This window comes from Physella acuta, unplaced genomic scaffold (genome assembly GCF_028476545.2).
Source record: "Physella acuta isolate Inbredline_101_S28 unplaced genomic scaffold, ASM2847654v3 ptg000037l, whole genome shotgun sequence".
NCBI classification, from domain to species: Eukaryota; Metazoa; Mollusca; class Gastropoda; family Physidae; genus Physella; species Physella acuta.
The window spans coordinates 36,778-59,529 of NW_026731557.1; the positions used below are offsets into that span (position 1 = coordinate 36,778).

A 22,752-nucleotide genomic window follows, 5' to 3' on the forward strand; every position below is an offset into this window, starting at 1 on the left:
TTAAGGCAAAAATCGCTCATTAAACGGCCATTAGGAACAGCTGTACATTCTTAGCATGTGGTGAGTTTTAAAAACAGACGTAAGCTACGTGGTGGTGTTAGCTTATTCTGTTCATCCACCTAAATAGCGGAACTCGGCAAAAATAAAAATAGAAGCAAGAAAATCAATAGCACTTTACAATTATGTAAGCCACCATGGCACCATCATAACAACACCCCAACAAGCCCCCCCCCCACATACCGTATTGTTCTAAATAATATATTGCCCTGTCCCTAATTATAATCATTCTCCCAACACCAACACTATTGCCATTCACTAAAGTATATCGATTGTCCTTGGCTGGCAACATACTTTTAAATGATGAGTAATGCTTTTTTTTTTTAAATTATTTTACGTGGGGGAAAAATAAAGCGTGTCAAGTCAGGAAACTACTAGAATCTACTACAGCCGCCCCCTAAAAATAACATTTCCATGTTAGCACCAATTGATGAGAGGAAAATTCTGCGAACTTTAGCCTAGAAACCAAGTTAAACGAAACACGACGACCCCCTAGATCACAAGCTTGTGCCCTTCCCTCTACTCCACCCCTAGAGTTCATTGCCCCTTTGCATGATGCTTGCGCCATTGTTTTGCCCGCGGCTGAAGAAAAAAAAATGCAAAAAAAAAAACATATCGGAACAATTTTATTTATTTACTGATTGTGAGTTCCGGGTGTCCTATTTTTAATAGTTACATATCATTCTGTAAGCCAATGAAACTGCTGGAAAGATAGTGTGATATGGTTATCGACCCTTCGCGAACAGCGTATGCTTGCCGGCTTTATTTGCTGTTGTTGGTAGTGACCTGTGTTAGAAGGCTTAGCACTCCTTGTGCGGAGGTTGTTACACATAAGGGCCCTGAACTCTTGTTTTTACGCGTTGCACTGTAATGCAGCTGTTTAGAAGAAGGGGGAAAAAAGATAGCAGTATAAAAACACATGACGTTGAGTCTGCAGTAGTGTTAAAAAGGTGGATCGGATTACGTTTGAAATTTTAGAACCGTGTTAACATTTATGATGGTATCAACTATTTACATCAACTCCTGTAAGAAAATCACGAGGGTAAAAAAATATACGAATTGCTTCATTGTGGCCTAGTTGGTATACGTCTTATTTGTTTCAAGATCGTAAAAGTAAAATACAGTTGGGGGTGGGGGGGGGGGGGGGGGGGTGGGGGGGTGGGGGCTCATCCATATAAAGCCACGCTTTTTCGACAGTATTTTTACCTCATGCCTCCACTTCCGTCACACATCGTCACAAAAGACAGACCCCCTCCTCCCCCCCCCCCCAAAAAAAAAAAGACGTCAGCCTATAAGCCTCTCACCCCATCTAAAAAATTCACACCTCTCCCCTTACAACCTCCTCTCCCCCCCCCCCTCCAACTAATACCTTTCCCCATATCGTCATACATAGTCACAAAACCCAGACCTCTCCCCTTACAACCTCCCCTTCTCCCCCACCCCCCACCTTTCCCCATATCGTCATGCGTCGTCAAAAAAATCCGGACCTCTGATCTCTCCCCTTTCAACCTCCCCCACTTACTCACACTCCCATCTATATCACACTCACAATATATATATATATATATATATATATATATATATATATATATATATATATATATATATATATATATATATATATATATATATATATATATATATATATATATATATATATATATATATATATATAAGGGAAATTAACATTTTTCCATCATTTTTTTTTCGTTAAAGTACGCTGCATCATATTTCTGTCGACATCGCTATTCGATTCAGGATTAAGTTTGGGGATACGATCCGGATTAGAGCCATTCCTTATGCTAAAGATACGGTAATGATAGGGATAGGGTAGTAATATTAGCTAACCAGCTTCGAATAGGTCTACTCTACTCCCACGGTGCCGGCGTGGTCGGGTGATAGATCTGTCAACGTCTTAGCTCGAATGTTACCCCGAAGGTATCGAGTTCGGATCTCGGTCCCGCCTCGAGATGCAGAATGTCCCTGAGTCCACCCAGCTCTGAAAGGTACCCGGCACGCGTTAAGGAAAGTAAATGTTGCTGGGCATAGTGTTATTGCATCATCCCTGCATATACCGTGGTCAAGACACATCAACTCTACTTCCTCTTACTTATTAATAGTTTGTTCTAGAAGGGAAATCATACTCCTACTGTTCATCAATGGTATCTATTTATACGAGTGTAATTCGCTACGTAACATTTCTCGTAAGCCAAATAGCTTGTATCTCAAAGCAATTCTCTCCATTGAGATTAACTTAAAGACCATTAATCCGCTCCTAAAATGTCACCCCAGTCCCCAGTTGTTTTTGTGTGTTTTTTTAATAAGGAGATTTGTCTCCCCCCCCTCCCCCTCCCCCCCCGTGTTATCTCGCTTGTCGAGGCACTCGTATGTTGAGGTACCACTGTGTTCTCCTTTTATTAATTCGTCCCATCAGTATTACCTTGTTCTATCTACATATTTTTATTTTTTGGAAAAACTCGAGCCTGTGATAAAGAAAAGCACAGTTCAATCTCCACTGGTATTCTTATTCATGTAATGATCATCATATATGTCTGTATGTGAATTATATTAGTTACTGTTTATTTTTTTGACTTAACACATGAATGTTTTTATGTTTGCTATCATATGATCGGTTAAAATGCTTTCACGTGACGATCAAGTTTATAGCCTGTACATCATCAGTACAGAAATTGGCAGTCAAAGGGACAGCATTACATATTTTTAATTGAATTTTCTTCAACATTCTTGATGCTTTCCCTTATATTGCTATATCGCGCAGAAACTGAATTGTTAGTCAATGACTCTGATGTAGCATCGTCAGTAACAAATCCCAAATTACAACTTGAGCAAATAGCACTGCAATAATCCTAGCCGTCACACTAGCCCTAAAAATAACTTTAAATGTTTTTTTACTGCCATTCTTTTTCCCGTTTGCTAGAATGTGTATTCACTCGTAACTTCATAAGCTTAAATTTCGATTCCTTTTTAATTTACAACACGACTGAACCTTCTAATCACTTTTTAACCATAGATGTTTTTTTCAAGTCGTTTTGTACAGTTTTAAATATAATCTAACTCGTTCCTGGTGTTTAAAGTTTACTCAATCGCATTTCTCAACATGGTAGCAAACCTATCACGAATGACTACTGCTTTACAAATCAATATTAGATTCTAGATCTTTATTATATCTTTTACTACTAACTTTGGGCACTAGGCCTACTTGAAACTTCTACTAGAATGTCTACACGACTCCTCAATATTTTAACTTCGTTAGCAACGTCATAAATTATCAACTGTTGTAACCAGTGTTTCTTGTGTTTCTTCCAGACTTTTTTCTCCGGGGGGGGGGGGGGGGGGGACACTAATAAAAGTGTATGTTTACCAGAGCCGGCGTTAGGGGGTGGCGAACGGGGCGGTCGCCATAGGCCCCGCGCTTGAAGGGGCCCCGCGCTTTAGCACTGTAATTGTTATCTGAATTAGTTCGTAAACTTAAAAAAATTGTTGCTGAATTCAATTGGGAAAAACTAAATGGTCGAATGCCGACGTTGTTGATTGTTATAACTGAGGCCACGGTTGATGTTGGTGAGTCCCACCTGAACTGGGACAGGCCGTAATTCGATACAAAAATAGTGTCACACCTACTCTTTGTGTAGGGTACGGTCGCCTGACATTTGACCTGAGCTGACTGGAGATGGCGGTCGAGAATTAGCCCACGACGTAAAGAGATACCCTATTGTATGCGGACCCATGAAGACGTCCTTTTAGTGAACAGACATATGGGATGTCTGTAGTAGACAGTGACCTGATGAACTCTAGTCCTGACTTTCTTGTTGTAGATGTCGTATAATGTCGTATATGTACAGTGCTTCTTCCAGACTTTTTTCTCCGGGGGGCAGGGCACTTGAAATTTTCGGGGGGGGGGGGGGGGGGGGCGGACACTTAAAAGTATATATTTTCTCTATAAATTATATAAATTTCATTTCGTTTGCGTTGCCCCCCCCCCCCCCCCCCGAAGAGATGCCTGGAAGAAACTCTATATGTAGGCCTACTTGTCTTGGTGTAACAAAATTAACATTCAGTTGCGTGCAGAGGGGTGGGAGGAGGGGGGGGGGGGCTGCTTAGGATCAATAACAGGCGGCATTAAACAGAGTGTTTTATTAATTTTTGGAAGAAAGTTAAAACTGTTGTTATGTTGTGTCACCTTAAGGATTCACCCGTTCAATAATTAAGACAATAATGATTTTGGTTTTAAAATATTGTATGAATTCTAAACAAATTTTGAAGTCTATACTGTTTTGATACATCAGGCCGAGTTCGCTGTATTGTAAACTTTATTTTCCTAATTATTCGGCACGTGATTAAATTTTCTTAAGTGATTTGGTATGAATTACATAACTGTTAAAAGTGATTTAATATCTTAGCAAAGGAAAAAAAAACTATGAACATATATATATATATATATATATATATATATATATATATATATATATATATATATATATATATATATATATATATATATATATATATATATAATGGAAAGGCCCCGCGCGGATGGTTGGCCCTAGGCCCCGCGTATTCCTAACGCCGGCTCTGATGTTTACTATATGAAATCCATCTCATTCGGGGGGGGGGGGGGGAGATGCCTGGAAGAAACTCTGGTTGTAACTTATAAAAATCAATTTTAAAAATGAAATCCGGTGAATTTTTGGCTTTTTGTCTTTTTAGCTAAAACTAACTAAAGTACTAAAAGACAACTCGGCATTTCTAGAGTTGTTCATTTGAACTATTTATAGATAGAGCTTGATCTGGCGGTTCCGGTGACGTATCAGGTTCTACTTTCGATTGTTTATGAGATGGTCTTGTGTTCTAGCAGACAGTCTAGTTTCTAAATCTAGTAGACTAGTAATGAGTAGATCTAGGCCTAAAAATAAAAATACGGAATCAGATCCGTCGTCAATATGTATTACAAAAATGTCACACATTCTGTATTTAAGTGGTTTCGTGGTAAAGTATAAATTAAATTAAATTAGGCCTAATAATAATTAATACTTTATACTAATATATAAATATTAGGTAATCTATCGTTTTGGGTACGTAAAATCGCCCGCGACTAGTAATGTGAAAAACAGGTGACTCCTTAAATTTTAATAATTATTTCACATTTTGAGGAGGATTTATGTTTTGAAAAATACAAAAATGTTTCCTTCTTTCATTTATGTACCTGTTTTTAAACAATTGAATTAAAACTTTTCAGTAATAAATGAAGACTAGCGATGTTTCCAACAGATGCAACCATGCTCATTTACTATAGCAGCCATCTTATTTAAGTTTTTTTTATAGCGGATATAGCGCGAGACAGGCGGAAGTCACTCTATTTTACAAATGGCTGCTGTTTATATAGCAAATCTTGCTCGCAAACACTGCTGTTTAAAGTTAATTTCTGGCATATATTGATATATTTAGCCATTGATTTAGGTTTATTATTCATTTATCTATAATATTTGACACAAATATATCACAATATACTTCTATTAAAGCCTTGACAATGAGGTAACGTTTTCGTACATTAATAGCCGCGGGCGATTTTACGTACCCAAAACGATAGATTACCAAATATTAATATACTATATACATACACATTATTTATTATGATTATTTATACACCCCGCCCTTTTTAGAAAAATGACTGGAAGCAACAATTTTTAATTATTATTAGCGTTTCTTTCAGGCATCTCTTGTGTGGGGGGGGGGGGGGGGGGGAGTACTATTCACATCTACCCCCCCCCCCCCAATGAAAAAGAATTAATATACCGAATATATTTAAAATATAAATCTATACTTCAACCCCAAAACTTTCTATCTAGATCTAGATCTATATCATCAGCATATCTAGTCTCAAACAAGGGACATACTAACTTTAGCAAAGTAGATTCAAATGATTCAATTTATTTATTTTTTCTCATACAGGATTTTTTAGGTGTGAGCATGATAATGCCATTGGTATTACCTCAGGCTCGAGAACTTGGGGCCTCACCAACTTTAGCTGGAGCTATAGGTAATGGAAAATGAGCTATATCTCTATATCAATGTCTAAATTAGTAAATATGATTCACATTCAATACAACAATAATATAGGCCTATAATGTAAAAAATCATTATCCATTATTGAAATGGTAATTAGTAATTACATTTTTATTAATGTCTGGTGCTAAAATTTGTCAAATTTAGGTCTAGTATTGATATGATGGTATTTTATTTTTAAATATAATAGCTTCATTTCTTGTTATCCTTTTTATCAGGGTCTGTTTATGGTGGTTTGCAATTGTTTAGTAGCCCCATTATTGTAAGTAATGTAACAACACATTTTTTCTTTATGTCTTCTACTCTACTATTTGTAATTTTTTAATATAATCCTATTAAATTAAAATCCCTGAGGCAGGGTTTCTTTCAGACCATTTTCTCTTGGGGGAAGGGGGGGGGGGGGAGCACTTGTCACTTCTCTCCTGGAGAGATGCCTGAAAGAAACACTGCTTGGTCAAATTTATGTTACTCTGTACTAAATAATTTAAAATGTAATTTTTTAAATAATTCAACACTGTGAAGGTTGTTTTTTTTTTTACATTTTTCATCTTTGTTGACTATGACCTCAATTTTCCAGTATGCTAATTGTAGGGCATATTATAAGCCTATATCTTTTTTTTGTGTTTGTACAAGTGGAAGTTTTTTATTTGCTTTGTTTTTTACTTTCTCGTATATACGTAGTATAGAGAAAGTATTGTAATCGTGCAAAAAAAAAAATCGAGATTTTTACAAATCTCGACGTTTTACACCTCACTGATACGGAAAAACATAATTTTGCAATCTTGTCCGTATGTCTGTGTGTGTGTGTGTCTGTGTGTCTGTGTGTGTGTCCGTGTGTAAACACGATAACTTGAGTACCGTTACAGCTAGGTTGATGAAATTTCATATATAAGTATTATATCAAAATCGTAGATCCGTATCAACTTTTGAGCGATTTCCGACAACCGGAAGTGGTACTTTTTCTACTTTGAATTTTTCAAAAGCCTATAACTTGAGTACTATTAGTACTATTTAAGATAGATAAATGAAATTTCACATGTAAGTAAAAGATCTAATTCTCTACCTTCTGTTAAATTTTGAGTAATTTCCGTTGACCGGAAGTAGTAATTTACGCTACTTCCGATTTCTCAAAAAACTAATGTAAATTTTAAAAGTACTAATAATATTGCGCACTATTACGCACATTTGGTTTCGGTGCTAGCTTGGTGCGCATTTTTTTTTCTACTAGATTTTATTCTATTTTTAAAAGTTTAAGTAAACAAAAATCATGTCTATATTCCGAGTTGACATCCCACGTAGTGTTATATTAGAATATTCGAGAAAGTTTAGGGGAGATCACTCCCGGTTTATTTTACTATTTTTATTAATTTTTTTGTTTGCATATCCTTGTTGTTGAAATAGATCCACGCCTAGCTAGCTTTTAGTGTAGTAAAGCAAAGTTGCTGAATAGAGCAGACAATCAATAAACTTGGCAACAGATGGTAAATCACTTTCCCTTGTGAACGGCCTACCATTAACTGATAGTGTAATAGATACACCATTAGCATGATAATGAAGAGAAACAGAACAGAATACATTCTGGTTGGAATGATATTGATAAACTGAATAAGAATGACTTTTGTTAGTATGGCATTCTTGTTGATGCTGTAACAATAGTAGCATTAACTGAAAAAGATGGTTTATTCATTATTGTTTTCATGAGTTTTTTTACATCTGGTATTTCTTGATTTTTATTCAGGTCCTGAGTTTTAACAATAAGTAAGGTTTGAAATTAAAATTAAAACTAAAAAATAGATCTATGTCTATATTTATCACCAAGACCTCAGGCAGATGAGGCTGACAGCAGGGACAGTAACTCTTCTGGAGAGATAACTCTGAAATTAAACAACTGCTGCCTTGTAGTTTGTTCTTGGTTGGACAAAGGCTTTGGATGCAAATCCAAAAAGAAAATCAGGCAGAAATCATAGCCTATATGGTGCATAACAAGTTGATAAGTAATACTTAATTGTGTTGGAGGAAAGCCCTCCCTAACACTAGAATTAAGAATGAAGAAAATAAATTACCAAGACACCTTATGACACCAAAAGAGAGCTTGTGTAAACTAACAATAACATGAAGAAAAGTTTATCATTTTTGTTTGTCTCATCAATAAAAAAATTAATAGTAAAGTTGCCCTTTCAAACTTATGATCCATAAGGCAGATGAAGTACAGTTCATGTTTCTTGACTTCAGCATATGAAGGGATGGTGTGGTGAGCACTATGCCCAGCTGCTTATACTTACCCTAAGTCCCATACCCATCAGAGCTGGATGGACTCAAGGACATCTTACAGACTCAAGCCTAAAATAAATATGTATACATTCAATAAAGTTAACGCCATGCAGACTCAGTTTCTGACAGAGATCCAAACCCTAGAATTTCAGACTAGCAGTTGAGCGCTCTACCACCTGACCATGCTGTCCTGCGTAATTTAAAGTAAAATTAAGAAATGTTAACTATTTTAATTTATGTTAATGTTACATCAATAATAACGGTTTTATTTTTTGCCAGGGCAAGTGGAGTGATACAGTGAGTCGCCAGTTCAGTCTGGTTGTATGTTTGCTCATGTCAGGCCTGGGGTATGCCAGCCTTGGAATATACTCATCACTTGCAGTACTGTTTGTTGGTCGCCTTGTTTTAGGTACAATGAGGTACTTGCTAATTTAGGCTCTAAATGTTCTGAACCCTGGATATAATCTTATTTTTATATAAGATAATACGAAAAGATCTGAGTTGAACCCAGAAACAAAGGATCAGAGCGTGAACATGTACAACAGGTACTTAAGACTCCACAAAGAAGTAAACATTCATTTTCTTTTGTAAAACAGATGAAAGTACATTTTATTTTACTTTTAGATTGTTTAAAGGTGAGACTGACAGGTAGAAAATCTTGAGAGTTCATTGGGCGATCATGGGTACCTGATGTATGCTGGTTGAAAGTAAAGGAGGCCATGCTTGGTGCTGACCACACAATCCTTTCATATGCTGAGGTTAAAGAAACAAATGAGCTCTGCTTCAACTACCCTTTAGACCTATGGTCTAGAAGGATACAATACTTCTAACTTTAATTAAAAAGTCATATTACTTTTTAATCTTTTACCTTTTTTTTTATTTATCTGAGAATCTCTCACTTAAGTGCTAAGGGGACATTTTTAAGTGAATTTTTTAAATATTGACTCATTATTACCAATTACTGAGCAGCTAGTACTTTCAACTATTTTGATTTGCAATATATTTTCAGAAAATTATTTTGATTGCATGCATTAATTTGCAATATATTTTCATAAAGCGCTGTGCCATTGAGTTCCTTTTGTTGTTTTATCCCCAGGATGTTTCAAACACAGCCAGACCATCACAAAAGCTTTCCTGGCTGATGTTCTACCCAAGGAATCTCTTACTGGGGCACTAGGATCATTTAATTCTTTTTCCAGCATAGGTTTTATACTTGGGCCAATCATTGGAGGCCATTTAGCTGAGACCAGAGGTGGATTTACCTTAGTTGCATTTGTTGCAGGAGCTATTTTTGTTTGCAATGCTGGTAAATCCACTTTTTAATTTTATGTTGGTTTAAGGATAAGTATTATTAATAGGATTGGCTGGGTGTTAGGCTGTTTAAATGTGCATGACATATGCTGATAGTAGCTGGCGTTGATAATTTTTCCTGTTTTTGCTAATGGGATGGAAACTAATGGTGTGGCTGAAATTGTATTATTTTAAAAGCCACTTTGAGACAAAATTACAGAAAAATAGTTGATGAGAAGACAGAAATAGTTTTAAGTGTTGAGATCCTACAAAATGACAATGTAGTAACTAAACTGTAAACACTTAGTCAACTTTGCAATTTGCTCTAAAAGTTTTAAAAGATTTGATTTTTTATTAATTCGGTTTTGTTTAGCAAAGAAATGTTTTGGAAGTTTCCTTTTTTTTTTATGACTTATATAATGATTGCTTTTCAGTATTGGTGTGGTGGGCAATACCAACAAATTTCTCTGCAAGCCATCATCATTCCAGTTCTAAAATGATAAAAGAAGACAGTTCAACTTCATTAAAAAAGCTGGGTTCGGATGAAATAGACTTCAGCTTTAGCAAGATGGTGAAATCATTCAGAGAATTTGATTGGATAGAGCTGTGGGATTTGTTTCTTATTAAATTTTTAGCTGGTTAGTATTTTTTTGCATTTTGTGGTGACCAAAATTATAAACTTAAAACCATTTTCTTAAGAGATAATTTTCCATTTATTTTTTTACTTGTAACGCCATTACTTTTGTCTGATATTAAAATTAAAGCTAAATGATATTAATTAATTGGTGTTGCAGCAGTGAATTTATCAAATTATATTCAGTGTAGGATTATGGTAGCCTACTATAAGATATTTATAAAGTAAAGAATCCTCTTTAGTAGACATAGTGTTCCAATGGGCAGATGAAGTAAAGTTCATATTTCTTTACCTCAGCATACAAAGGGAGGGTGTGGTCAGCACTTTGCCCAGCCACCTTTACTTTCCTCCACCTGAGATAGTACCCATTATAGTTGGGTGAACTCAATGACTTTCTACTGACTTTGACCCGGATTCAACTTTCGGGTTAGCAGTCTAGTGTTCTATCTCTTCTAAGGCCAAGCTGTCCCATATTTATGCAAAATAAATGATTTAATTGTTCCTTAACCGCTGGGGTCGTTGCTGCACCATAGTAGATTTTCTCATCATTTTCTGATGCTCTCCATAACTGTGCAACCGACAGCCAGGCCATGTTTATGCATCTTTTCATTTTTAAATATTTACTACTGTGAATCCTTTTTTCTAAATCCTTTATTTGTGTTTAGCCAATTATCGTTGTTTTTTCTTTAATTGTTTACCAATATGTTTAACATTTTCCCAGGATTTTCTGTGATAATATTTCGTACTAACTTCACTATGGTGCTAAAACTAAAGTTTGATGCCAGTCCTAAAACCCTAGGATATCTTACATCATATTCTGGTGTGGTAGCCACCTTGTCTGGGTTTATCCTCGGAAAAGTCACACAAAAGTAGGTTTGTTTTATTTCTTCTGTGGTAGAGGTACACTAGTTATATATTGTTTCTATTTCTATTCAATCCTCCAATAACCTTGAACTTGAACCATTCTTTACATCTCAAAACAAAACTTTTTTTTAATTACCTACTGTATTTTAAAAATATCTAGAATGTAATTTATACTGACCCATGTACACGCCAATGTTAATAATAATGCTAGCAGAGATCATTTAGAAAAAAATTAATTTTTTTAAATTGATAGTTAAGTCTCACAATTTATTTACAAAAGAAATCAAATTAATCTATTTTGTTCTTGCTTCAGGTACAAAAGCAACGCTAAGCTTTTTCTTCATGTTACAGTGTTGCAAGTCATTACCCTAATGTGTTTGACGTGGTCATCCTCACTTCACTTGTTGTTGATTTTCTTAATGCCCTTGAGTTTAGTTACATGCATATCAAGAGTGAGTAGCACAACGCTCACAATATCTCGCTGTGGGGATTCTGCTGTTGGTTCTATAATGGGCCTGAGCCAGAGCGTGATGTCTATTGCAAGGATGATTGCCCCATTCATTGCTGGATTAGCCCAAGAGTTCAGCATAGATGGTGCATCCTACATAAGTATACTAGCAGCTGCATTTAGTGTAATTTTAATGCTTTTTCGCCCCCAGTGTCCTCAAGTAAGGAAAGAGAAACTTAGCTAGGTTGAATACCCTTGTAGTGGCATTGTTATTACCTGTGTGTAAAGGTAATGTGATAAAGGTGGTTAATTTTATAAAATATCAACTTGATTTATTTCATAAAGGTGTTGGAATAATACATAAGTATATTATTTTTGCGTGTTTTTTTTTAAATTGTGTTGTTAAAATATATTTTTTTAACAATAAAAACCTGTTGTTTCAATAGTTTGTATATGGTCCCTTTTACACTTGCTATGTTTAACATAAATGTGCTAAGCTATATAACTACAAAGTTAAACCTATCAACCACAAAAAAATTTCACACAATTTAAACAGATTAAGCAGATTTCGGACTATTGCTATTTTGATTAAATAAAGGTGGGAGGGTATTTTTTTTAAAAGCTTTTTCTTATGGCCAAACATGTAACCTGACATTTTGATCAGTTCCTAATAAATAGAATGTTATTGATGCTCCAACCTAATAAAAATTTCCCTCATCAATAATGCAAGTTATTTGGATTTTTGTGAGGTGAACATTAGGGAAGAAACTTAATAACAAATTTTTAAATTACTAGATATTAAAGTAGTTGTTGCCTTATAAAATCTCATGCAATTTTTGGTCACAAAATATTTTATCTTAATTAATAATTGTATTAGGGTACATAAGTATGAGGTATATTGGTGAGATAAATAGTAATTCAATAGACCACACATTATGTTGCATGGATCCAAGCTAACTGAATCACAAGTTCTTTGAAAGGTTAGTTTTAATGTATCTAACTTTCAAGAGATAAGAAACTCATCTTTTTTACATAAAATGCAATTTTATTTGCATGAACACATGACAATGGTGATGATGAATAGTTTCGATGAAATGAATATAATGTATGAAAAGTCGGTTAGTGGAATGCTAAACTGCCATTTCATTTTACGGCATCTGAAGGGTCCAGATAAAAACAATTTTCTGTATGTTGATACTTCATTTTCGTCTTTAATTCCACTAACCATATATTGTTTGCCATTAATTTGAAAGCAAATTTTAAAATGAACTTTGTCATTTCACTACATGACAATTTACACAAAATTTCATTACGCAACACCAAACGATAAAATAGTAAAATACTGATACATTTTTAAAACTATTTTTTCGGCATTCTGGATTAAAGATTCTTTAGAATGTTCACAAAACTCAAATTTATTTTATTAAAACGAGTCTTGAATGTACGCTCCCTATCCCTATACAATGTGTGCAAATGGAGACTTTTAGCCTAAATAACAGAGCATCTAGTAACAACTGATGCATGTCATGTTATTTACTGCAAAGGTCTATTTATTGTATGCAAAATGTTGCGGCATGCACTGCAGGATCCAAATATTGGTCCTGTTTTGTTGCATAAGCTGCCGTAGAACGGAACCCTTGTGCCTGAAACCACACGGTGCGGAGTCAAGGCAACATCCATTCATGCCTGGTGCTTATTAAGCCTGAGGTTATGATGAGATATTATATATAGGAGACCGAATAAATTTTTAATTCAGACTTTGCCGAAAAAGAAAATTCTTTGGGGGGATATGCTTTATAAGATCAAAAAAATATGTACAAGACGTAGGCCAGGAGAAGATGAAATATACAAATATTTAACAACTACTGTTGCCCAGCAAAAAATTTCGAAGCCTTTTGTTTTTAGTAAACTGGGCCAAAGACATAAGCCATTGACCCCCCTTAGTTTCACTTGACCACTTACTTCACATGGGTCATAAATTACCAGGCTGCAATTTCAGCCCAATATTAAGCCATCTTTTGGTTACAATTTTATTTATACAGTATTGGGCAGATTTAAGTTTTATCACAAGTTTTTATATTACTTTAAGACTAAGCTGTCAACCCCAATTCTGCCCATATGAATCTTCATACCATGCATCATCATTTCCATCATAGCTCATGGCCCCATACATGTCCTGCTTCATATCTTGTTTAAGAGGCTGCTGCGCTATAGGCTGACTGCCCCAACTTTCTGTATTCCGTCGCTTCGAGCTTCCTGTCTGGAAGTCTGTGCCTGCTTTCCGTTTTCCTCCCCTGGCCGCGACTGGTGATGACCCTGCCGACGGGCTGTTTCCGTTGCTAGCCCCACGTCCCCCGCGCGAGGCCCCCCGGGCAGGTCCAGTTGCACGGCCTTTAGCGGCCGCCCCTCGGGTTGCCTGACCTCCTGTTGCGTGGCCACGAGGGCCCCCACCACGACCTCTGATAGGCTGCTACCATGAAACGGAAAAAGATAGTTTTGAGACATTTTTTGCCCTAATTATTAGCATGTAAAAGTGGCAAATTATTGGTGAGGGGGAACAAGATTCACCTGGAAATGTGTTTGATACTTTGAACATTTCTTACTAATAGTTTGTAAAGGGGTATTCAATAGATTTATTTTGCCAAAACACGACTGACTTTTCTACAATTCAAATTTTTAAAAGACTATTTTTGGTGTACAATTTTGATTTTAAATTGGCTTAATAGATATTTTCAACACATTTGCAGTGTTTCTATCCCCTCAAATAGGAGCATACTGTAAAAATACAGTATGCCCCTATGAAATCCAAGCAAGACTCTTCTACTAATGAACCATAATTTATAATCAAGGTTGAACACAAATCTATGTTGCTTACATGGTAATCTATGTTTTAAATTACTACTAAGGTAATTTTTCTTAACATACTACCTACTAAAAAGCTATTTCACTTAATGTCCATAAACTGGTTCAGAAGTAGGTTTAGCATACTATTGTGACTTCAGTGCTGAAGGTTAATTTATCAAATCTTTGTCCCAAAATATTGAAGTCACATCTGCATGATGAGTCTTGCTTGGTCTTTTCTAATATAAGTACTTACAGGGGGTATCCCTCCACGACCACGAGCTCCTCTCATTGGGGGAACAGGAGGATAGCCATAGTAATCAAAGTCTTCATATCCATAATAATCTTCATAATAAGGCTCTGAAAAATTCAATAAAAAAATTAATTTTTATCACTAGAAGAAATACATGTCATTAGACATCACTGGAAACCCATATGCTACTGATGCAAATGTATTACTAATGTGTCCCATGTTTTTATTTTCATACAAAAAGCATATATTTGTTATACCTTTCTATTAACTACTAGCTGCAAAGCCTATTGGTTTCAGACAAAATAATATTTGATTTTCAGTAGCCTTGACCAGTTACTAAGGATACAATTTCATGAAAAGAACATGGAATGACAAAATGAACTAATATCTCATCCAGACTGAGTACCCATGCTTTAAAAGTACTGCTGATCACTATTTGATCTATTTTAATATCTTTAGCTGAACTAAGTCCACCCTCAACCCTATTCCACCACTTATTCGCCAACCACTCCATTATTAAACTACCACTATCCACTAAGTAAAGTAGGCCAATTAATTTAAGAAACTGACAATCACCAATTTTAAAACAATGTTGCTTTCTAATATTACTTTAGCTGTAAACCTGTAATCTTTAACATGGTGCCATTTATTATTTATATTATTCCGCACAACCAACTCAACCATGCAGAAAAACAAGTCTTCTTGATATAGTCATTCCATGTTTGCATAAATATATTTGCTATACTTTATTTAAAAGTAGCCTATGTATACAAGAAATAGAAATTTTCTTGGTGGTTATTTCTCTTTAGAATCAGTGTTTAATTTGTTATATTATATATCTGCATATTTACAATACGTGTAACATTTTTAACTATCTAATAAAAATCTAATAATTTAAACAATGTAAAATATTGTTTTTAAAAGGCAATAAAAATTATATTTGTATTATAAAAACTATAAAAATAGTTACTTTTATAATGTCATGTCTTCTGTTACTTGACAAATTTAGCCAATGATGTATGTAGATAATGCAGGAGTGTGAAATTTTAAACAGCAACAACAGGTGTTTTGATTATTTTATTCTAGTGACATATTTTGAGCTTTGGTATTTTCAGCTATATTACTTTGTTTTATGGATCAGATAGAGATTTATAAATCAGAATTTTGATTAGATTTGTTTGGGTGATCAGTAAAAAAAATTTGCAACACTAACAATCTATTCAATGGAAATATTTCTAACATCTGGGCAGGTTTTTGGAACAGGTGTTAATAGCAAGTGAATTTTAAAATTTCTGTTAATCATACCTGGATATGGTGGTCTTCTTAATCCAGCCCTACTAGGAGATGGATGACCTCTTACTGGTGGCCCCCAGTAATCATCAAATCCAAAATAGTGAGCCCTCATCATCCTACGCTCTTGATCTCGTTTGCGCTGTTCCTTTTTCTTGTTTTCAGATGGAGGTTTAGCCAAAGATATGTCCACTTCAAGATTGCCAATTTTTTCTCCATTTAATGCATCCATCGCTTTAAGGGCATCATCTCTTTCTTCATAATGAACAAATCCATAGTCTTTTATTTTCTTAACCCTTTCAACTTTTCCAAATTCACCAAACTTTTCCTTCAAAGTTTCTTCACTAACATCAGATGTTAGGTTTCTTACATACAAAACCTTAACCTAGATTAAAATTGAGTAAAAATTTTAGTTTAACAATTTTGTAAAATAAAGTATAAAGTAGTTTTAATTAGCAGCTGTTAAAATAAGGAAAATTAACCTTGGACATAGTTTCATCATCTGGTTCTTCCATGGGATCAGCCCAATCAACTATGACATCACACTGCCAAAACTTTGGATGCCCAGCCTGCAGTTTTCTTTTAGCATTTGATGCCTGTTTGTGAGTTTCATATTCCAAAAATGCAAAACCCCTGTTCTTCTGTTTAGGATTGTCAGCAGAGCCATAGACAATGACATCTACAAGTCCATCTATATAGTTATTTAAAATAAAACAAAAAGTACTAAAAGATGTTTTTGTTCTAATGTTAGTATTAATTTGTGCTTATCAGTTAGTGTTTACAAATACATTTTTGGGAAATAAATATAATTTATTGCAAAATATATTAGAAATGTAATTAAGACAATGAGACAGTTAAGAAATAAAAGATTAATATCAATCAAAGATTACGTTAAGCTTCAATTACAATACTAAAGGAACTTTGTAGTCCTAAGTTTTACAATTTCATAAATAATAGGCTAAATTGCAATAAAGGTTAAGAGTTCAATCTACTACACAAAATACTTATTAAAAGAGTAAAAAAAAAAATCTTAAACAGGTAAAAGAAAAACTTTACAATGTTTAATACTACACTATAATCACTGATTGCTAAATGAAAATAACTGATGTTTAAGTTAAAACTATAAAATTATTCTTTTTCCATTTTTAAATTGGGATGTTAACCTTTGCAACTTCTGATAAACTTCATGTCATAAATCTGTTAACGATAATTTTTAGTTTTCAGTGGTACCTCCTAAAAACCTTTAATGATCATGACCGGTTAAATATTTTTTTTTCCAAAGAGTTATTAGCTTTAACTGCTTGGCCAATTGGAAATGTGGCATAATCTAAAATGTCTTGTTATTATTGAAAACAATAGTACCTGTTCTTTTTCCAAATTCTTCTTTAATCTCTTCCCTAGACTTGTTTTTAGGTATGTTTCCAACAAATAATCTTACATTAGCAATAGAAATATTTACTTTCAATTGCTTTCCAGATCTAATTTCATAATTGTGCAGCTGAAAAAAATTTATAAAATTGTTTCAACAGTACGGCCAAGTAAAATTAAAAATTAGTGCCTGTGTTGCCAATCAATGGATGTTCATTACTAGTTTTGGATGAGCTAAATAAATACAACCACCACCCCATTTATTTTTAGCCAGCATGCACTGAGTTTTTAAAAGACTTGAGTTATGGGAGTTGGTTGCAATACATGAGGCACCACTGTGAAAGTTTGTGGTAAAATTTCTTTGCCTAAAATATTAAATCAAAATAAACTGACACTGCATATAAGTTTACAATTCTGCTAAAAAATTGTCGGAAATAAAGCAATACATCAAAACAATGTTTTTATAAACATGCATCTTAAACATGTTTTATAATAGATTGAATTCAAATGACTAATATATCTCTATTTGCAGTGTATATGAACATATTTAAAATTAAGTCAGTGGCCTAACAATGTTACCTGATTTACAGCCTCAGCTGCTGCCTCTTTTTCACAAAATGTTATGAAGCCATAGCCCCTGTTCAGACCTGTCATGGGATCCATCATCAAACGCATGTCCCAAATCTTTCCGCATTTTTCAAACAGTGGAATCAATTCATCTTCAAAGACATCTTTAGGAATCTTTCCACAGAAAATCTGTTAAAAAGTTGAAATTGAAATTCAATAGATGATTACTGTTGAGTATAAATGACAGTCTTTTTCTAATTTTATATCAGCATGTTATTATGAAAATTATCTGTATAATATAAAGGACATGGTGCATACAATTAAAATATTTTTTAACATGCACAAATTTTAAAATCTCTACACATATTAAAACATCTTTTATGTAAAAAAACTAAAAATTTAGAAATAGCATTGTGAATTCTCATTTAATCCATTAACTTCCAGGTGTTACCTGCTAAAATATTTATTATTCTTGAAAATGAAAGGAATGTGTTACTACAATTTATTTTGCAACCAATTAATTGTAAATAACCTCATGTCCAGTTCCAGGTGGTGTTGGATCTCCACCTGGTGGTGGGCCTCCATATTTTCTCTGTCCTGTTGTAACATCTAATGAGTAGCCAGTGCGATCCAAGATTTCCTTATTGAAAAATTGTATTGATAAGTAAACATATAATACAACAATTTTTATACATCCTATCATTTAATTAGTTAAAATTGAGCTTATTTTTCTGTCAATCACACCTTTAATTTGGCTTCATCAGGACCTTTAACAAGTGGTGGCATGTTGCCTGCTCTTAGTTTATGCCTGTAGGTCTTCATCTGGCCACACAGAAAAGCACTTTTATTCCCCACATGCTCAAGATTGCTTTCACAAAACTGTCTTAAAACCTTGATTGCATCTTCTGGGGAAAATTCTTTTAGAGCATCCATTGCCCTATCATCAAGATCAGACTGTGAAAGTTTACCTATTAGAATTTTATCAAAAGACTTATTATGTTGCATTTTAATATAACAATCAATCTATTAAGTTAGACAATTAAAAAAGGTAACAGCATGTCCTTTAAAAACCCTGCAAACAAAACTGAAAAATTGTGGATCATGACAGCCTGACATTTATAAGGAATGTTTTCAAATGTGCTGATGGTTGGTTGCTATAGGGCATGTAAGTCTACGGTCTCTAAGTCTACTAGCTGGCAAGTATGAGAAGTTGTGACCTACTTACACACCGCAACAATTTAAATGAAAACCCTTTAGCCTATAATTATACAATATTTTTCAGAAGAAACATCAAAACAACTTAAATGAAAAACACTAAGGCCTATAATTATACAATATTTTTCGGACCGAATAATTTACTTACCAGTTTTATAAATTGTTAAAAGTTCTTTGGCAACTGTTTTGCTGATTCCATGTTCTAAAAGGGTCTGTGCTTCTGACTCTTCTTCTGGTGTTAGTGATTCTTCTTTCATATCAACATCATCTCCGTTTTGACTCATCTGTTGAATGTACATGCATATATATATATATATAGGCCTATATTTCAGAAACTTGTCTAGTTTTTAACAGGAGATTAAAGTAAGAAATGGTACCAGTTTACTGTTGACAAGCAATACATGTTTCATCCTTCAGGAGGCAACCATTTATCAATATAAAATAAGTAAAATATGTTTGTTCTATTTTCCATTTCTTAGTAAATAAGGGCCATTTATCATATATGTCATGCTATGGGGGAAGGAATCTGAAAAAGTAGATGAGGACTGGTAGGGGAAGGAGAGAGAGGGGAAAAGCCCATTGAATTTAACATCAAATTCCCTTATTGTTAAGAAGCAAATTGTATAGCTTACTATTAAACTATGTTAAGGTTGTTTTTTTTGGAAACAGTGGGCCTAATACATCACTCATTTACAATTCTAGTATTGATGTAGTAATTAAGTAAGAGATGAAGAAAACATGACCATGGACCAAATGGCCTTTTAACTTTTGCTTCATGCAAAGGACTAGCTTACAGAAAAGAACTTGGGAGTATTTTTATACCAGTGTCTGATAATAGAATCTTCTTTAAAAAAGGGATGTTAGGTTACTGGTAGGTAGTTAACTAAATACACACATGGCTGGCTAATGTCAATGCTAACCCTGTCCCTAACCCCAACCCTACCATACACCTAACCATTATTTCTAACCATAAAATTAGTCAAGATGACACTAATAACCCAACACACCTATTTTATGGAAGAGTATTATCAGACATCAGTATCTAAATTCATCACAATACAAGTTACTGAATATGGGGAGGGGGGAGGAGAGTTTTATCCAAAGCAGCCCACTATGATGAGAGAAGATGGCCCTTTTAGACTTTGGGTGGGACTTTAGGTTAAATTACAGCACCCCCCCCCCCGACCAAAGCGTATTAACTTGAAGCAGATAGATGAGGTCTGGAATTCAAGGACTTGGTAGACTAGTTACTAGTTGTTAGGTTTGCTGTCGTCCCTCCTGGGACTGGGACAAAGGCCGCTGACAAGAGCTTTCCAGGCGTCTGTCCTGGGCTAGTCTCTTGTTGCTAGTAGATCTATTCTAGATACTAAAAATACTATTTTGCTGAATAGCCTTTCCTGGCAAATGTAGAGATCTTGTGTATAGTCCTAGGATTGCCATTTCATTTAACGTTTAATAAGAATCATATTCATTGGTCAAATATCCCTATTTTCTTGAATATTTTAGAACAAATAGATCTAGAATCTAGATCTATTTGTTTTTAACTGTCATCTTTGATTAGGCTTAAAGGCTTAATCTAATAATAACTTGCAGATCTAGAGTCTAGAATCTAGAACCAGAACTGTTAGCATAAAAAAGGCATGAAGCAAAACCAGTTCCAATAACTGGTCATTCACAGATTTGTTTAGCCATAGGCCTATAATTTGAGAGTGCATGTTTTTCTGTAAGATCTAGATTGATTCTACATCTATTCTTAGAACCTTCATTGACATCTTGTTTATTATTCCGTGTTTCTTTGTTCTTTCCTACGCAGCTGGAAATCAGGACAGATTTTAGATCTTTAGACCTTGCATGTTATGTTACAACGGCATTGGACTACGTCATTGGTTAATCTTTTAACAAGTAATCAGTAAAAGTTGCAATAAAGACACCAGGATATGGTTAATAAGGGGGATTTTTAATATTAACAGGAAAATAGGACGACAAAAATCGTTTGCCGGCTAAACAAAATGGCGTTCAGTTCTCTGGACGAGCGTGCAATTTTCGCGTCAAGTATTTCAACATCTATGAACTACACTGAAGATAAAACTAGTCTTCGCTTTTAGAGGGAAATTAATGAGCTTTAATGTTAGTCTACTCATACCTTGAATTTCAAATTAAGCTACTTTCTTTTAGATAAAAAGGGCCAAATTCTCTTCTTTAAAACAAAAACGCGTCTTTTTCCGTGACGGATGAAATACAGAAGAGACCACGTGATATATTGGGGTTCACAAAATAAAATTCACGGTCAGGCTCAAACAACCGATTTATACGAAATCCTACGAAATAATTAGAAGTAACTGTTGTTTTTTTTTTTTTAATTGGGGCCCATAGCCTTGGTTGTTCTTTTTAAAATAAAATATTGCAAATCTTGGCCTATTATTTAGAATAATATTTTAAAATAGTTCGTATGAGGTCTTTTGTTTGACTGCAGTATTTTGAAGTTTTTAATCTACCCAAGTTATGGTCTACATGTAGAATAGATCTATAAATAGACCTAACCTTTTACAACTATTTATCCGCATGGGGTGGATGACGATAACGATAGGCCTAACAAAATTATTAAATTGATTCGTAGTAGTGACATTTATTTAACCATAAATTTGTTCAGCTGGTCTGGTCGATAACAACACTTCAGCTAAAGGGATGAAACTGAAAATGTTAACGGTCAGCCCAGCAGAGTTGCAAATGAAAATCGAGAGGCGCAACAACTCGGAAATCACTAGATCCATTTCCAGGGGTTCCAAAAATTGTAATTTAAAAATGTCTATTTCCTTCTCCCTGAGTTTTTTTCAGATGGGCACTAGAAATTTATGAGTGGAGGATAGTGGTTAAAATAGCCTATATAATATTTTCTATTTCAATTTATTATTTAAGTCTTTTTTTTTTGTACGAGGGGCGGGTTGGACGCAGGCAGTGGCGTAGCTAAGGGAGCGCGGGTGGGGCTCCGACCCTTACGCTCACCCGAACGCCGACTTTAAGGGGGCGTCAAAAGAGGAAGAAAAAAAAATAAAAAGCTAATTTTAAGCTAGGGCATTGCATTATGCAAAGTAAAAGTAAAGAAAGTAAATGATTACATGGCTTTACCAAGTGATTTTAGTGTTTTCTAAATCACTTGTGTTACGCCACAATAAAAAACATTTCTGGATAGTGACTGGTAAAAAGTGCCACTAACCGGCCTATCCAACTGAAGGGGTGGGGTGGTGTTGGTTAACTATATAACATAGGGAGGGAATGGGGCGTAAATTTGATAGTTTGCCTCGGACTCCTGAATGGGTTACTACGTCTCTGGACACATAGGCGGATTAAGGGCGAGGCTGAAAACTATAATATGAATTGATCACAATACTCTAGGTTGACTGAGTTATGACAAGATTTTGGAAAAATATCGATGTTTTAAGCAAAGTTCAACAGCATTTTTTTTTTTTTACTTTTTGTGACGACGTGTGACGGAGGGGAGAGGGGTAGATAAAAATCGTCCAAAAAAAACCGTGACATCATTTATGGATGACCCCAATAAACTATTTGGTA

General features: G+C 34.7%; 2 protein-coding genes across 3 annotated transcripts; one reads left to right on the forward strand and one right to left on the reverse strand.

Moving 5' to 3' along the window:
• Positions 1-4,919: 4,919 nt before the first annotated feature.
• On the forward strand, positions 4,920-12,603 carry LOC131942857 (major facilitator superfamily domain-containing protein 9-like). The gene is made up of 8 exons (XM_059302820.1): positions 4,920-5,064; positions 6,028-6,115; positions 6,360-6,403; positions 8,692-8,821; positions 9,509-9,718; positions 10,137-10,340; positions 11,058-11,205; positions 11,514-12,603. The coding sequence occupies exons 1-8, from the start codon at positions 4,966-4,968 to the stop codon at positions 11,890-11,892; spliced, it is 1,302 nt and encodes a 433-aa protein (XP_059158803.1). The 5' UTR covers positions 4,920-4,965; the 3' UTR covers positions 11,893-12,603.
• A 69-nt stretch (positions 12,604-12,672) lies between these two features.
• LOC131942846 (heterogeneous nuclear ribonucleoprotein R) lies at positions 12,673-21,447 on the reverse strand. 2 transcript variants are annotated; one of them, XM_059302798.1, is made up of 10 exons: positions 21,326-21,447; positions 19,331-19,466; positions 18,712-18,935; positions 18,500-18,607; positions 17,980-18,156; positions 17,395-17,530; positions 16,515-16,723; positions 16,048-16,417; positions 14,746-14,849; positions 12,673-14,118 (listed from the first exon to the last, which is right to left on the reverse strand). In XM_059302798.1, the coding sequence occupies exons 2-10, from the start codon at positions 19,464-19,466 to the stop codon at positions 13,747-13,749; spliced, it is 1,836 nt and encodes a 611-aa protein (XP_059158781.1). In that variant the 5' UTR covers positions 21,326-21,447; the 3' UTR covers positions 12,673-13,746. The 2 variants fall into 2 exon arrangements, with proteins under 2 accessions (XP_059158781.1, XP_059158791.1); XM_059302808.1 differs by having other exon boundaries at positions 13,899-14,118; positions 14,742-14,849.
• Positions 21,448-22,752: the final 1,305 nt, after the last annotated feature.

Coding starts and splice junctions, on each gene's coding strand:
- LOC131942857 (XM_059302820.1), top strand. CDS start 4,966: ATGAGTAGATCTAGGCCTAAAAATAAAAATACGGAATCAGATCCGTCG. Junction 5,065..6,027: donor TGTATTTAAGTGGTTTCGTG/GTAAAGTATAAA, acceptor TTTCTCATACAG/GATTTTTTAGGTGTGAGCAT. Junction 8,822..9,508: donor TGTTGGTCGCCTTGTTTTAG/GTACAATGAGGT, acceptor TTTTATCCCCAG/GATGTTTCAAACACAGCCAG.
- LOC131942846 (XM_059302798.1), bottom strand. CDS start 19,466: ATGAGTCAAAACGGAGATGATGTTGATATGAAAGAAGAATCACTAACA. Junction 18,936..19,330: donor TTTAACAATTTATAAAACTG/GTAAGTAAATTA, acceptor AAATTCTAATAG/GTAAACTTTCACAGTCTGAT. Junction 18,608..18,711: donor CTGATGAAGCCAAATTAAAG/GTGTGATTGACA, acceptor TTTTTCAATAAG/GAAATCTTGGATCGCACTGG.